Source organism: Orbicella franksi, chromosome 3 (genome assembly GCF_964199315.1).
Source record: "Orbicella franksi chromosome 3, jaOrbFran1.1, whole genome shotgun sequence".
Taxonomy (NCBI): Eukaryota; Metazoa; Cnidaria; class Anthozoa; order Scleractinia; family Merulinidae; genus Orbicella; species Orbicella franksi.
In genome coordinates, this window is record NC_138147.1 from 25,719,679 (window position 1) to 25,736,808 (window position 17,130).

The 17,130-nt window shown below is 39.1% G+C and overlaps 1 protein-coding gene across 4 annotated transcripts; it reads left to right on the forward strand.

The window, feature by feature from the left end:
• Window positions 1-1,935: 1,935 nt before the first annotated feature.
• Window positions 1,936-12,838, forward strand: LOC145482810 (uncharacterized). Of its 4 annotated transcripts, none has more exons than XM_081461452.1 (10): window positions 1,936-2,085; window positions 2,202-2,500; window positions 3,266-3,380; window positions 4,462-4,575; window positions 4,987-5,100; window positions 5,515-5,628; window positions 6,029-6,142; window positions 6,520-6,633; window positions 11,264-11,583; window positions 12,436-12,838. In XM_081461452.1, exons 1-10 carry the CDS (start codon window positions 2,007-2,009, stop codon window positions 12,568-12,570), a joined length of 1,518 nt encoding a protein of 505 aa, XP_081317578.1. In that variant the 5' UTR covers window positions 1,936-2,006; the 3' UTR covers window positions 12,571-12,838. The 4 variants fall into 4 exon arrangements, with proteins under 4 accessions (XP_081317578.1, XP_081317580.1, XP_081317579.1 ...); XM_081461454.1 differs by having other exon boundaries at window positions 2,397-2,500; XM_081461453.1 differs by lacking the exon at window positions 5,515-5,628.
• Window positions 12,839-17,130: the final 4,292 nt, after the last annotated feature.

Genomic DNA, 17,130 nt, shown 5'->3' on the forward strand with positions numbered 1-17,130 from the left:
TGGGATCACAGACAGCTTAAATTTTCGAAAATTTGAAATATAGCAGAAGGTCACTAATCGTATGACCCGTACGGCCCCGCGCGCAATTTCCTTGGAAAACCATAAGAAACAAGGTCCCGTGTGAGGGCCGTACGCGTCGAAGTGGTAGGGCCGGAAAAACCCGTATGACCCTACTAGAAATGCGTACGGCCCTACTAGAAATGCGTACAGCAAAATCGATGGGAGTTAATGACAAAAACAATTTTTTGCTGCAAAGTTAACATTCTGAGAGTGAATTCTACTATCCAGGCGAACTGTCCGATGCAGAACTACTCCGAAAGCTTTGAAAGAAAGTAAATACCGCTCACAAACGAAGAAGTTCACAACTTTCTCAGAAGCCAACAACAAGCAACCTGTAGGCGTTCAAGAAAACAACTTTTTTGGATGAACTGTCCAATAATTAACCTTTGGAATAAGCAAACAGTCTTGAGGCGAAACTTCTTTCAGTGGAGAGTATCAAAGAATTCATCGTGGGTCAAAAGCAAGAAAACTAGCAACGCGAAGAAAACAAAGTACGATATAGGCTTAAATCAGTGAAATGTTTTCTTCGAGTTTCCAGAGTTTCTGGGAGAAGTTGGCTAAACCAGAGAAATGACAAACATACCTTGTGTACAGTAGGATAAATTGCTCTGCAGTTTCTACATCAGTGTTGTTTGAAGAGGCAAACTGAGTACGAACACACGTTCATTACCGTACAGTTTATCAAGATACATGTAATAAAACTCGCTTCTGTTTAATAGTGTAATTTCCACTGACTACACCGCAAAGCCAGCAAAGTCAGTAAACCCAGGCACTGTTTGCGAGACCCAACATCGGTGTCATTTATATTCAGTTGCTGGTTCTCCCTTGTTCAAGAGAATCCAAGAGGTCGACAAATAGCTTGAAACGACGCCGACATTTTCTTGAGTCCTCAGATGAAGAAGATTTGTGAACAATTTCAGTGAAGCGTGAAGCGAACGTTTGTCCCTCGCTAAGTTTTTGATGGTTTTGACATATTGTTGACAGCTTTATGTCAACTTTCTGTTGGCCTTTTAGCATGAATTGTAAATGTGGAGTTTGCACGAGAAAACGAGTCGTGGTTTTCGATGAATTCTGAGCTTCTTGTTCGACGCGAAGAAATAACTGAGGAGTTTTTATTGTAGTTGCTCCGCGCGCGGCCGTCTGATGTTATGTAATCGCGTCCTACAGAATTTTCAAAATTTTCAACACAAGTGGTCATATGACAAAATGCTTATTGACTACGTAAGGTCGGGCCGGATGGAAAAATAAGGGGAGGCTGCGTTCCAGGCTAGGAGACAAACATCAATTTACCTGTTAATTTAATAGCGTCCATACATAAGTTAGTGAGGGACAGAGATGGAGACCGAGAAGATTTAGCGGGGGCAATTTAGAGTTTGTTTCATTAACCCTGTGAATTCAATTTGCTACAGTACTATAGAGCCACAAGTTAAAGGTATGATGCGTGCTTTTCCAATATAACGTCACCAGTTAATTCCATGGTTTTAAGAACGGACATTGTTGATATTTTCAAATTGAAATTCAGTTCTATCAGCAGAGAAATTCGAGATTTTGTCAATTTCCTTCACTGCCTAGATTTTAAATATATTTCCCCATTTGTTTTTCCCAGTTTGTTTGCGATAAACGGAAGAATTTAAGGTCGTAGAATCTCCAAATAAATAGGTTACATACCAAGAGAGAGAAATTAAAAAGTAACTTTATTTTCTACTTTGTCAACGAATATATTATGCAAAGCAGGTCCTCTATTACTACTCGTCGGCTAGCAGCATGTAATTGGCTACGAATGAAAATAGCAGTAAACCATTAAACAAATAATCTACATTACCTATCGACCAATTAGCCAATAAGAATGCAGTCCACTGCCACGAAGTCAAGTAAAAACGTGCTTGAAACTTATCGTTCTTAATTTACAGTCGTCCTGTGAAGTAAGTTCACATCAGCAACAGAAAATGGAACTTCGATTTTATGAACCAGGGAAATATCTTCTTGTATTGGTGATACTTGTCTGTTCGTCAAATGGTTCTAAGGGTAAGGTTTTCCTCCTTTTGTAACTTTAAGACATCCCTTTAGTCACAAACGGTTTTTTTCTTGGAGTTGTCGTACCTGCACTTTTCTAATTCTCATCGTCATCTCTACAATTGAAGTCATCGATGTTGGTGGTAAAACTCTCAGCCGAGGCACAGATAGAGGAATGGCTTACGCCAAATTTAAGGCTCACAAATTCTCCTTCCTCAACATTACCAACATTGGTTCGGATTATGTTCTCAAAAGCAGTGAGTGTGGGCTTGCTTGCGTCAACATACCGTCATGTTTCTCCTTTAACCTGGCTGTATTCTCAGATATCAACAACGGAAAAATCTTATGTGAGTTGCTCCCATCCGACATTTACAACAATTCCAAGAGATTCGTCGCAAGCCAGTTTCATCATCACTATAGCATCGCGGTAAGTGAAAAATCAACTTTAAAACATCAAACATTTCTCTCTGTTTAATTATTTCATCTTTTAAAGTCGTGCCTTTTCATTCAAATTGATGAAAAAACAAAGCCCGAAAAGAAAAAAAAGAAAATACTTAAAAGAACTCGGAGCTCCTTTATTTGGAATTTAGTGTAAATAAAATGTCACTTTCAAAATTAAAACGTTCAGTAGTTTCCTAAGCTCCTTTCAAATTCTGATGCTCTAGCTCAGTGACGTTTTTACTCTAATTATTTTCAAAGCGTACGTCAGGGAGGCTTAATGCTTATTGACGTTGCAAAAAGGTTCTAATGGGACTGGTGGCAACTTTGTTGATTTCCTAATAAATTTCACGTCATTTCTCGAAATTTCGGCTGTGTTTCATTTCTGAAAGCGTCAACACTGCTGGATTTGAATTGCCACAACAGTTTAGTCTTTCGGAAGGATTTTACAGTGCAATTTTGGCGGATTTCCTCTTTTCACGGAAGAGCTGATATTGCCATAGCTCAAAACTAAAGCTCTTTGAGTGTAGCACCTAAAGACAATAAGGAATTGTCTGTTTCATTGGAGGACCCAGCTTAAAATTATCCGTCTAAAATCTTAAACTTGTTCAAACGAGACTCTGAAAACTTTTTTTATTGCTACTCACCATGCAAATACTAAATATCAGGGAAAGTAATAAACTGTTAAAACAGAGCCGACAGAACGACTTTGTGTAACTTTGGTTCTAGGAGATCCTTTTCTTTTCCTTTTCAGTCTCCATGCATTAGTTGGCCTTGTCAGAACAATGGAACTTGTGCTGCACATTACGAGAAAAATAGCTATGTGTGCGCATGTGCCATGGGATACACAGGGAAATATTGTGAAACAGGTAGCTATTGTAGCTAGCAGGTAGTATTGTGAAACGTTCTAGCTTTTTGTAAAGAACAGCGGTTACGTAACAGGACTGGGTAGAGCCCAATTCGGTTTGCAGTCATACAAGATACCCAAACTGAACCGAAGAAAAAGTTCAAGAAATACATTATAGAAAAAGCGGAGCTTGTTTACCACTTAACTCTCAATTACAACCAGTTATAAGGCCATTGAACTCGTGTGTGTAAGTCAGAAGCTCTCAAGAAGATCTGAAGATGCAAAAGGCTAAACCCTCCATAGTGTTGAATAAGTGTATAAATTCAATTGGAACCCGCCTGTGTACATGATGTAGGCTATTTTGGATACACTCGTGAGCACCTGCACTAGAGCGTGGTCGGACACAAATGAAAGTCGTAATTCATTTGCAAGTATTACTAGGTCGAACAAAATGCCCGGGTACCACAGCGAACAGTTTCAAATGCTTGCGAAATGCAAAATGTACAAGCAAAGTTGATTACATCTCTAAGAAGATGCTATTCACAAGCAAACTCAAACCAGAACTGAACGTGCAAACAGGCCCATTTCGCGCTAAACTGTTTGTTTAGCCACATGTTCAGTCATTATGTTGGATCTGGCATCTGGCAAACCACCGAAGCAGGTGGCAAAAGTTACTGCAAAGAAGTTCAGAAAAACATGTTCGTCAGAAGTCGCAAGCGGCATTCGTGAAAAAAATCTCAAACTTTCAGCGCAGTTTGTAATAGCTTATTGAAATAATAGCTCTGAGCGTTCAAGTGCCATTTTGCCACAGAAACACCAGAAGTACTTCTGCGGGGTATAATTTACTTCCTATTATGCAGATCTTGTATCTTTTTTTTGGGGGGGGGGGGGGGGGGAGGTGGGAACCGAGGGGGATACTAAACATTGAAGGTAATGAAGCTTGAAGGATGCATATTGGTTCCAAAAATGTTTCCGTCCCCAAAATCCTATAACAGAATACGAAATGACGTTGTTAATATTTATTTTATTGCTTTGTTTGTTTGCTTGTTTGTTTGCTTGTTTGTTTGTTTACTTGTTTGTTTGTTTTTTTAATCTCGAATTAGATATCGATGAATGCTCTAGTAACCCATGTCTCAACAACGGAACTTGCAGCGACCGAGTGAATGGGTTCACGTGCAGCTGTGTAACGGGATTCACTGGAACACGTTGTCAAACGGGTTAGTGTCTACATGGCAGTTATTTTTTGGAGAAGTTGCATGCAACATTCGTAAAGTGAATCAAGACACTTTGAGTATAGTCTGTAATAACCTTATTAAAAACTAAATAATAGCTCTGAGTGACGATCAAGTACAATTTTGCCACAGAAACACAACACCTACTTCTTTGGAGTATAATTCACTTAACTCTGGACACACTTGTAAAAGAGATATGCATATTTCTGATGTTTCAGTGGGACCAGGGCGGAAGGGGTTTTAATTAAAGGCTATGACACTACGAAATTGAAAGCATTGAGTCTTGGAGGATGTATGTTAGGTCAAAAATGATTGCTTTTAACAAGGACCTACGATAGAGTACGAAAATGACGTTGCTTCTCTTTCCATTTATTGTTATTTTTTATCTCGAATTAGATATCGATGAATGTGCTAGTAACCCATGTCTCAACAATGGAACTTGCACTGACCGAGTGAATGGATTCACTTGCAGCTGTGTACCGGGATTCAGTGGAACACGTTGTCAAACGGGTTAGTGTCTACATACCATTTTTTATTTCTTTTGGAGAAGTTGCATGCAACATTCGTAAAGTGAATAAGGAGACTTTATGTATAATTTGTAGTAACCTTATTAAAATTAAATAATGGCTCTGAACGACGATCAAGTCATAGTACAATTTTGCCACAAAAACACCGCACCTACTTCTTTGGAGTTTTATTTAGTTAACTGTGGACACACTTATTGAGTAGACCATATTTCTGGTGTTTTAGTGGGACCAGGGCGGAAGGGGTTTTTGGCTATGACACTAAGAAATTGAAAGTAATGAGGCTTATAGGATGTATGTTAGGTCAAAAATGGTTGCGTTTAATAAGGACCTATGATAGAATACGAGATGACGTTACTTCTATTTCTATTTATTGTTACTTTTTTTTATCTCGAATCAGATGTCGATGAGTGCTCTAGTAACCCATGTCTCAACAATGGAACTTGCACCGACCGCGTTAATGGGTTCACGTGCAGCTGTGTACCGGGATTCAGCGGAATCCGGTGTCAAACAGGTCAGTATCCACATGCCAGTTATTCTTAGCTTTGGAAAAGTTGCATGCAACATTCGTAATGAGAATCAAGAGACTTTGAGTATAGTTTGTAGTAACATCATTAAAAATTAAACAATAGCTCTGAGCGACAATCAAGTACAATTTTGCCACAGAAACACTACACGTACTTCTTTAAAGTATAATTTACTGAACTCTGAATACACTCATAGAGTAGACCATATTTCTGGTGTTTCAGAGGGACCAGGGCGGAAGGGGTTTTAAGGCTATGGCACTAAGAAATTGAAAGCAATAAAGCCTGGAGAATGTATGCTAGGTCAAAAATGATTGCTTTTAACCTATGATAGACTACGAGATAACTTTGCTTCTATTTCTATTTATTCCTATCTCTATCTCGAATTAGATATCGATGAGTGTGCTAGTAACCCATGTCTCAACAATGGAACTTGCACTGACCGCGTTAATGGGTTCACGTGCAGCTGTGTACTGGGTTTCAGTGGAACTCGATGTCAAACAGGTCAGTGTCTACATGCCATTTATTCTTTGGACAAGTTGCATGCAACATTCCTTAAGAGAATCAGGAGACTGAGTACAGTTTGTATAAGCCTTATTAAAATAATATCTCTGAGGCGACTCTGAGTGAAGTTCTTAACATGTATCTTTGCGCTGTATATTTAATTTACTTAACTAGGGACGCACTTATAAGATAGACCTTGTTTCTGGTGTTTTGGGACAGGGGGAGGGGAGGGATTTAAAGCTATGACACTAAAAAGTGAAGGCAATGAAACTTGGAGGATTTAGATCCAAAAATGATGCCTTTAACAAGGGCCTACCATAAAATATGAAATGACGTGTTTATTATTTGTTTTTATTGTTGTTTTCATCTCGAATCAGATATCGATGAATGCTCTAGTAACCCATGTCTCAACAATGGAACTTGCACCGACCGAGTGAATGGGTTCACGTGCAGCTGTGTACCGGGATTTAGTGGAACGCGGTGTCAAACAGGTTAGTGTCTATGAAATGACTTGATTATTAATTAATTTGTTTCCATGCAGTTTTTACAAAATTTTTCACACATTTAAAACATCTCTGTCATAACAGTAGTCTCTGTGTTCTACAACAATTTTTACACGTGGAACATACACTAAGTGAAATATTGTTTACAACAAGCATGAATGCCTTTAAGAAATAAAGGGCCTAACATTATATTCCTTTGGAAATATCTTAGGTAGCCATTGTTACTTTGAAAATGTTTTTTTATTATCATTATTTTAATCCAGACTGCCCGTATTTACACTGTTCATATATTGACTGACAGGAATCGTGCTGTAGCTGATACTTGTCGTTGAAGATCACTATTCTTTATACAAAGATATGTCGATTATAAGTTGTTATAATCTTTGCACACCAACGGATGACATTCCTTCCAATGATATAAAATGTACTTCACTATTAGTTGCTTATTGAATGTCGGTTGTGAATCAAATGCTAGGGCGGGGTAGGTACCCCTCAAACTTTCAGAACGGCAGGCTCTGCCCTGAGATGCAAACTAACTGTTATTAGCCTTGGCAAGTTGGTTAAGCAAATGCTAATTGCTTTAAACAAGAAACTGGAACATTGCACTACAACACTGTAGAGTCCCAATCAAATTAAAGGACCATTCAGGCTGTTTAGTTGTGCATATAAATACGGCTGTATATTTGTTAAGCTTCGTCAGAATGAGATCGTCACGATAAATACTGATGTTCTCGCTTAGTAAACCTGAATGTGCAGTTCCAGAAAATATTCGCACCCAATGCTCATGCATGAGCAGTCTTTGGACATCCAAAAGTATCAGGAGGAGGGTAGACTGCGAAACCGTCGTTTTTGGACGTTTTCGGAGGGCGCGAAGCGCCGTAAGCGCAATCCTCGCGTGTAAAGCGCTCGAGCCTGGCTTCAGACCTTTCGTTCGAATATTGACCGTCGCCCGCATTCGCAAAAAATACGACTGTTTCGCAGTCTAGGAGGACGGAGCTCTTAAAGGAAAACCTCTATGTGGGGTATGGATCTTTTTTGATGAAAACAATGTCTGCGAAATCACTAATTACAAAAGATGCTTCAAAACTATCTTACCTTGTCATTCCAATACAACTTTCAAAACATTTTGTAGTCCACACTGCCCAGTTCATACATTTGACCAGTTGACACCTGGCATGCTTGCAAATTTGTGCTTTAAGGTTACAGTATACCTTCAGATCGGCAATTTTCTTCAAATTTGGATTTTTGGTTCAAACTAATGGTCGAAGAGTAATCTCTAATTTCTGAAAACAAAATTGAAAAAAACCTAATATTGGCGGAGAAATGGATGTTTTACGTTATGGCCGGAAGTAAAAGTTCCCTCTTGATTGACAGCCCTATAACGTGTATGCAATCAACCGAGACTACTTTCGCGGGAATATTACCGATATGGATACCACGAATTGGCTGGCTACTCAGTTAATCAGCATTGTTAATCCAAGCATTTTTCGTATTAGATGTAATTCTATTAAGTTATGAGTAAACATGGACCACGGAAAACTCCGTTTACCAGTTCGAAAGAGCGAAGAATGAATAAAATTACATCAATAAGTGAAGAAGCGAAAGTTGGCCTCGCGGATGAAGCTACGCACGTGTCAAGCGGGCAAAAAGATCGAGTCAAGAGAAGAGAAAGGTTGTGTAAAATTTGGGAACTCGACAGCGATAACAGCGATGTTTACAGTGACTCTTTTGTTGAGTTCGATACCGATGAATCGTCCAACTCATTGAGATCCATTGTAATATTAGCCATGCACATTTGCTCTGCCGCGCTTTCTTTTGTTTGTTCTCGTCGCCCAGCTACTCTAATGTTTGTATCCTTTTTCGTCTTCCCCATTTTGCCAAACCAGCTTCAAGAAAAACCCAGCTGCAGAAAAATCATCTCTCCGCCTTGAGTGCATTGCGAAACGCAAGGTTTTTTTGCAGATTCACACGTAAATTTCACCGCGAGTTAATGGTAATAAATTTTCCAAGCGCTGATTGGCTCGGTGATCTGAGAACCCAGTTGAAGGCGTTTGTGGGCGGAGTTTGTTTGCGAAGCAAGATATTTTTCTTAGCGCTGTTTTCTCGAAGAAATTTTTTCACTTGAAGCAGACACTTTAAAGAGTTACAACTCAAACGGAATTTGTTTGTTTGCCCTCAAATTTGGACAGTAGCTAGATTAACATATAAAAAACAAAAACATGTCTGCGAATTGTTTATTTCGAAATATTTTTTCTCCGAGAGCGATTTTCGTACGATCACTTCACATTTTTTAAATCCTATTTCGAAAATGTTCTGTAACTTTTTACTACAATTGAATATGGAAAAACGCAGACACGCTTTTTTAGCGCTTTTTGTCCTGAAACCGAGGAAAAAAATAAATTGGCGAAACACAAAATTCGCTTTGACTTGTAGCTTCCAAAAGGTGATTAGGACGCTTGCATTTGGTGACCGTGAAAAAATTGGCAATTCATTTTATCTCAAAATTTTTGGTATGGTTTGATAGCCAGCTCTATAAGCTTTAATTTGATATAGGGGCTTAGGTATCTACAGCTTAAACCGGACGCGCTACATCGCTTGGACGCGAGACACCCCTGAAGGTATACGGTAACCTTAACATAACATTAGTACCGTTGGTCAACTGAAAACAGCATAGTGTGATTAATATATACACTCTACATAGGTTATTGCTGTAGATCGTTGCGCAACAACAGACAACTATATTAATTTAGATAACATATGTGTTTGCGGCTTATAACGAGTGAAACATCATGTATGAGCGATCTACATGTAGCAGCCCTCTACCACGGAAACATCAGAGATATGAAATGATATTTTCAAAGTCTCTGAAGTGTTCAGATTATTCAAGTTTAACATGCGCAATTCTTTAACAGTGTGTTTGTTTTACATTCACTTATACATATGGCTGGTATCCAGTATAGGCAGATTTTTAAGTTTACCTTCAAAATTAAATTGCATCTTTCACTGCGTGTTCTTGCGATGACAAATATCCAAGGACAAGAAGTCGTAAGCATAAAACTTTTGGGTTTTAAGAAGTACATATAACTTACCTGGTAATGCGTACAGTTCCGCTCTTACTGTCTGCATATGCACTCCATAAACTGGTACTGCATGGACAATATTCTTTATTTTTTTGATCACATTTTTTAAAACGTCGCTGTTAGTCCTGAAAAATTAAATACATGAAAATTTATATGTCTTTGGCACATGCCAAATATCTTTGCATGATGTACAATGTACATTATGTCTCTCGAGAGAACTCGTGACAATATTAACATTTTTCTGACTTCCATTGTAACTTTTTTTGGTAACTTTTTCCAATGTCATTTCCGCTCACTTGAAGAATTACACGGTTATCATCACTCGCAATTATGAACTCGAATGAATTAGACTTAAACAGACGGCCTTATGCGCCTTCTGGCGCCTCGAGAACTGATGATGATGAGACAACCTCGTTACCATAAAATCGTCAAGTTGTTTCCGGTTACTTGAATTTCATGCCGAAAACTATAACGTAATATCACGTCATTATCTCATCTTACTTTTGTCAACGGCTAAATTTTCATATACCATATACCATATACCATTTCATTATTTGATCATGAAAAGTTTCGTAAAGCACTTTAGAATGAAAATTAGCGATATGAAAAGTGAACGACGTTTCGATGACTTATCAAGTTCGAAATACATGATAGAATTGAATAAATATAAATAGTAAAAATGGTGTGAAAATATCGGCCGACGCTATATGAAAAGATCTCAGCGAACTTAGCAAGAAAATTTGTAGTGATTAGCGCCCACTGTTTACTAGTAGAAAAAACATTGATGACATCAAAGTGGTAGAGTCAAACCTCCCCTGATCAACCAACATTGCGTTTACAAATTTTCATGTGATTTGTGCGATACAGATTATGTTTGATATTCTTCCCGACATCTCTTTCAACGCATCGCCGAACATTAACATTCTTCTATTTGTAAACACCTGAAAGAAGAACACAAGCTGCAAGCAACTAATCTACAAGACCAATTTACAGTTTTAAAGAAATGCCGCACAAAGTTTGACCGCTTGATCTACGAGATGCTGTTCATCAGGAACATAAAAACCAAAACTTAACACGCTGATTCAGTTAACAGATTCAGTTCGCGCCAAACTCTTTACATAACAATTAAATATTTTCACACCATTTTTACTATTTATATTTATTCAATTCTATCAGGTATTTCGTACATAATAATGATCACATGGAGTCATCGAAACGTCGTTCACTTTTCATATCGCTAATTTTCATTGTAAAGAATTTCATTATCGTTGATTTAATACTCTTGAGATTGTGAATCCGTCTTCCCCGTTAGTAAAAGATAATAAAAAGCCCTGTCTGAAAAAAATTAAATTCCTGCTCAAAAATTGATAACACCTTGCTTACAACCTTGTCTTTAAAAAATACTTCAAAGAGATGCTGTAGCAAAAAAAAAAAAAAAAAAAAGAAAGAAAGAAAGTAAGAAACCCTGACATAACTGGACTGTGATATTCCCACGCTCGTGTGTGATTGACTGTAGTTGTTTTCGTCTTGTTCTTCAGTATTCAAAACACGATGCACACCTGTAGGTGTAGCGGATAGAAAAATAATACCAGATGATAAAATGACGGCAAGCTCAACACACCCAAGAGATCTTCCCCACTATGGACGTCTGAACGGAACAAGATATAATGGGGTGTGGTGTACAGAGAAGAATCAGATTGATGAAGACTATCTTCAAGTTGATATGGGTGCAGTTCATTCTGTATGTGCAGTGGCAACGCAAGGACCAAGAAATGCACTCTATGCCAAAAGCTTCAAATTACAACTTTCTACAGATAACGTGACTTGGAACGTCTACCACGAAAACAATGTTGACAAGGTAAGTAAATGAAAGGGGTATATTAAGACTAGTAGTAATCGAAGATTATGATAGATTATGACAACCACAAAACACCCAGGAGTTCACGCAAGATTAGCAAGCTTTCTCCAAACGCAACTAAAACTGAGACAAAAAAAACTGAGGCGTCTTTTTTTTTGCGATTGTACGTTAATCGATATCAGATCGTTGTCATCTCATAGATCAATTTCTTGTAATTAACAGACACCCATCGTGTTCCATTGGAAATGGGAGAATCTGCTTGGTTCTATTATCCTTCTCTTCTTACTGGTAGAGTACAAGTGCATGCACATTGCCCTTGAAAAGGATATTCATGCTTGTTTGGTAAAATATATCAGACTTCCTGGGGGCTTCGACTATCTTTTCTCATGTTGAAACAAGAGAGAATGGTGCAACTTAAAATGAATGCGAAATACCCTAGCGGCGTACTTAGAGACAAGGGGGAGGCATAGGGAATTTTTACAGGCTATTTCCTTCTTGAGGGTAAATTTTTTTAGTAGCTGTGCATTCAGTCCCCGCACAAATTCTTTTGTTCCCCACGCCGCTTAAAATTACTACAGGAATGGCAATTGACGTAACGGAAGGGCTAGTCGAATTTCGTTTTTCTTTTTTTTTTTGGGGGGGGGGGAATTAGGGATAGGGGATGTATTTTGACAGAATTCTCCGGGGGTTCCTGGTTAGGTACTCTACTGACCTTTTAACATCACTGAAGCTCATAAGCACAGGTTTTGAACTTCAAATTTTTATAAGTTATCACCTATCGTTTATGAAATTTTTGTTTCTACATTTTGTTTTAAAACATAAACAAGAGGTTTCTTTTCCTTTCATTTTTAGGTGTTCCAAATCACTCGCACTGGTATTATGCAGCATTCATTGAGCTATTTCGCACAAGGAAGATTCGTTCGATTTTATCTCATTACATACCAAAATTGGCCATGTCTGGCAGTCGAAGTATTTGTGGTAGCATAACACGATACCACTGATAAAATGAAAAAACATTGCTGAAAGACTATGGATCCCTGATAAGATTTTCAGTAAGACCTTCAACTGTACAATAAGTAGTATGAGTATGCGTGCTCAATTAACACAGATGTACAGAACTCGTGAAGAGATATTATCAGTTAAGGAAATAATTAGTGGTCTCAGTGGTATGCACTTCATGAGCAGATGATTGATGAGACCTTGCTGCTGTGCAATTTAATATATGAAAGCCACGCAATCACATTGCACCCCCCCCCCCCCCATGCTGGGTAGATGCAGTAAACACAAGCAAAACACTGATTATAGTGGCAAAACATGGGTGGTAGGGAAGACAGAGCCTATCTCCCTTAGAGTAGCGGCGTCTCTAGGGGAACCTATGTTACTAAGGGGACCATAAGAGGGGTGCCCGGAAAATAGGTCAGATGGTACGATGGCACCATCCTGGAGAGATCCGGACCATTTCCTTGGGGGTAACATAGGATAGACCAGAGGAGGGGTGCCCTTATGGCAGATCAATATGTCAGATGGTACGATGGCACCATCCTGGAGAGATCAGGACCTATTTCCAAGGGTGGCCATAGCACTTACTGTGGGCAAAGTGCAGCTTCAGTTGCACCTCCCTCCCACCAAAAACTTTTTTTGACTAAGCAGCTATGGCTTACACAATATAAGAAATAGAACGTGACAGTGAATAAACCGAGAAGGTTCAGCAGGCGAAAGCCACCTTCTCACGAAAGGTAATTACAGCCACATGGAGGAAAAAGATGGGAAAGGACAAAGCCACCAATACAGGGAGGGAGGGAGGGGAAAGCGGACAACGGCCTAGCTTGAATACCAGCTCACAACTGGGACAGGGTCAGAAAACAATGGGATTTTACTGACTGGTGATTGAAGGAATTGGGAGGGGTGTGGCACGCTGAAATCACATGAAAGCATGATGGAAAATCACTAGGAGCTTTGTCGTATGATTTCCCATATGGTAAAACGATTGCGTTACTGATTGGACATTGACCTAAGGCTATTGCACAATGGCTAATAGGGGGAAGATAACAGAACTGGTGACAACCTTAGATGTCAGTTATGATGTAGACTACAGAGCTCATTAACCACAGTTTAAATGCTTAAACTTTTAACATGAGTCAAACGAGTCATATTCCACTTGTCAATACCAAATATACTTTATTGCTTGATGTATTTTAATAGCTTGAGAGTAAAGAACAATCACGCAATAAAGGGCTAGATAATATTAGATGATAAAATCAGTGCTGATCTTTGGTGTCATTGGTGTAACATAGATCCGAAAGCATACTCGTCTTAACCCCCCAACGCGCCCCAAATCACCGTTCCTCAGGAGAGACTCACCGACCCCTCCATTGCAGAATTATATGCCTTCCCTTTATTCCCCCACCCCACCTAACTCTACCTGGCCCTGCTGATATGTTGATGCGCTGAGACCTTTACCTTGTCATACTGAAAGGTTAATGTTGCGCGTTTGTTATACTCCAGGGCCCAGTTGTTTGGGGGCCCTGTGCCCAGCCTAAGCGAGATAACGCTATCCACCAGATAAAACGCTATTCAGCGGATAAGTGTTAACAAAACGAACCACGCTATCCACTGGATAGTGATTTATCCGGTGGATAGCGTTATCCACTTTTCGAATAACCCAGGCCTGAGTTGTTATCCGTTTTTATAAAATAATTGAGATACTACGGGCGCTCTGATTGGTCAAAAACCTATTTGATTCACCATATCCAAAGAAATTTTTAAGGACAAACGAGACCAGAATTTGGTCGCGATATAATGCTTGATCTTTTTTAATTTCCATGGCCAAAGTTTTACGCCTATTCCGTTTACGCTTGAGTTTCAAAGAAAATTTTATAACCATGTGTCCACAAAAATAAGACATTGAGTGGCAAACTTGAAAATTTCAACATCGCTCAGGCTTTGGCTATGAGTAGTCCATATTGAACTATTCATCGCTATGTGGCTCATTTGTCAAATAAATTTTGTTTGTTTTGGCAGAAAATTAGCCTTGAAAATTAGCCATTTTGAACAATAATACCTGCCTTAAGGTGGCTCGTACCAGTTTTCAGGTTTTTGACCGCTCATATCTTTGTAAGAATAGAACAAAAAGGCAGACCAGGGCCATTGTAATATTTTTGTAGGTTTGGACTATATAATTTATACTTGACCTAAATATGCTTTTCTTTTGGTCGTCAGCAGTTACCATGGCAACATTCTAAAAGGATTTTCCAGACCTGATTTTTCGCTTATGTCACTAATAACTAAAACATTAACCCGGTGACCCCGAGTTTTTTTTAGTCAATAGCTTTTGGCATCTGAAAATGAAAATGCACGACAATTTTAAAATAATTTTACGGAGCCGATTTCTTGTCGCTTCCTCTCAATAATAATATTATATTAAAACAATAAAAAGAAGGGGTCACCGAGCTTGTTTTCATGTAAAAGCCTTCGCTCGTTCCATTATTCCCACGGGCGTAGACACGCATTCAAAAATCCAGACTTTATAAGATCAGCAGTTGCTCATGAGCTATTTTGACTACTGCTGACTGCTTCGTGTGCCCACGCGGGCGAGCGGGCTCCGAACAAGCGTTTTGTTTTGTTTGCTGCTAAAACATCATTTACAGTTGTAGTTGTCGTTAAAGACAACCTCCTGGGCTTACTCTGTAGGATTTGCACACAAATTCTGGGTAGATTTGCTCTGTTTTGTAAAATAGCCATATTTGTTTTGGTCTTTTGGGTTTTAAATCTCGCGCCTCTATCGCACGTGTTACTCACGCATGACGCGCGATGGTTATTTACTCCCCGCGCGAGATAACTGGCACCAGCCACCTTAAGTGTGAAGCCAGAAGATATCTAGATGGAATCGCTCATTTCACAACTCTCCCAGGTTTTATATTGTAATTACATTTTAAAAAAGTCTGACATTGTGTGGGACCTGAAAGAAACCAATTTGTTCCTCTGTGGAAATCACTTATTAACTTGAGAAAATATTTTATCCGACTACCTTTATCACATTTAAACGAAATTTAGAGATCCACCCTCTTTAGGGACGGGGAAATTTCTGAGGAAATTAGGCTGCGGTCTATGAGAGAACGCTTAAAATTGCACATATTCGCGAAATAAAACAAGAGTTTGCGTGACCGACCTAGACAGACTCCACCCAAACTCACTGAAAAAGCCCGATGAAGATATAAACCTCTTACTAACCGAGCGCGAGGGCCGTACTGGGGAATATTGGCACAAGGTCGTGGCAGTACGGACCGAGCGCAGCGAGGTCCGTACAAAAACGACCGAGGGTCAATATTCCCTAGTACGGCTCGAGTCAGCTAGGTTAGTAAGTAGTTTATCTTTTGACCCTCGCGCCGTGCTTGTTCGTTTACTGTTAGAACGCACTTCCGGTAACTTGAATAGGCCCTTTGCACGATCCGATCACATGGTACGGAATTAATTATGCTGGGACGCAAGTTACATTGTGGGACTTTCAAAACAAAGAAAAGTCGGGCTGGACTGGTACGAGTTCCTTTGTTTTGGAAATCCCACTGTGTAACTTGCGTCCCAGCATAATTTACTCCTTACCATTTGACCGGATCGTGCAAAGGGCCTATTCAAAGGGCTTCCGCTGTGACGGGTTTTTGATGACTCGAGCAACTCAGAAAGGGTGGAAACCTGGAAGATTACACGAGTTTGAAAACAAATTTATTGAGCGTAGATCATGTTGAATTTAAACAAGACTTCAAGACGATTTTATAAACAAACAGAAAAGTGCAAACACGCCGAATTCTCCCGCTTGAAAAAGAGCATCTTCTTCGTTTTCGTCAGTCGCCTTAGCGGCTTGCGGCTTGTTCAGTTTCCTTGCCGTGCTCGTAAAACAAGGGACTTGCGCTTACCAGCTAGTACGCTTCTTTACTTAATGTCAGCAACGGTGTAAGCGATATAAGGGGTATTACGATATTAGTATAATGTAAGTACTGTAGGTAATGCTAGTATTGTAAGAAGTGTTAGTAGGGTAAGTAATGTTACTATTGTATATGTAATTAACTTACGATTAAAAAAAAGAGATTGAAGGACAAAGACAGCACTAAATAGGGATTATAATTGATTATGACGATAAAAATAAAGAAAACGATATCTAAAAAGAAAAAACAAAAGCTAGTACGCTTCTCGATTTTTCAAACTCATTGTCCTTGAGTCTGTTGAATGGATATTTCTTCTCAGTTAAATATCTCTGTATAGTGCGCTGGAAACTGGAAATTGTTGCTAGCTCGTACTCTTCTCCATTTTTTCCTGCGTGTGTTCGGAAAAAATCTGGACAAAAGCTGGTCAAGCTCCGACGCAGGTAGGCTTTCAATTCTTTCTTTTGTCACACCGTTAGCTTCCATGTAGCGGAGAGGACTGTTCATATCAGTAGCTGTCTTCTTAATTGAGTATGCACTTTTCTGTTTGTTTATATAAAAATCGTCTATGGCCTTCTGACTTTCGCTGACGCCTGTTTCACTTTCTACACCAGACGTTTCCAGATCTTCA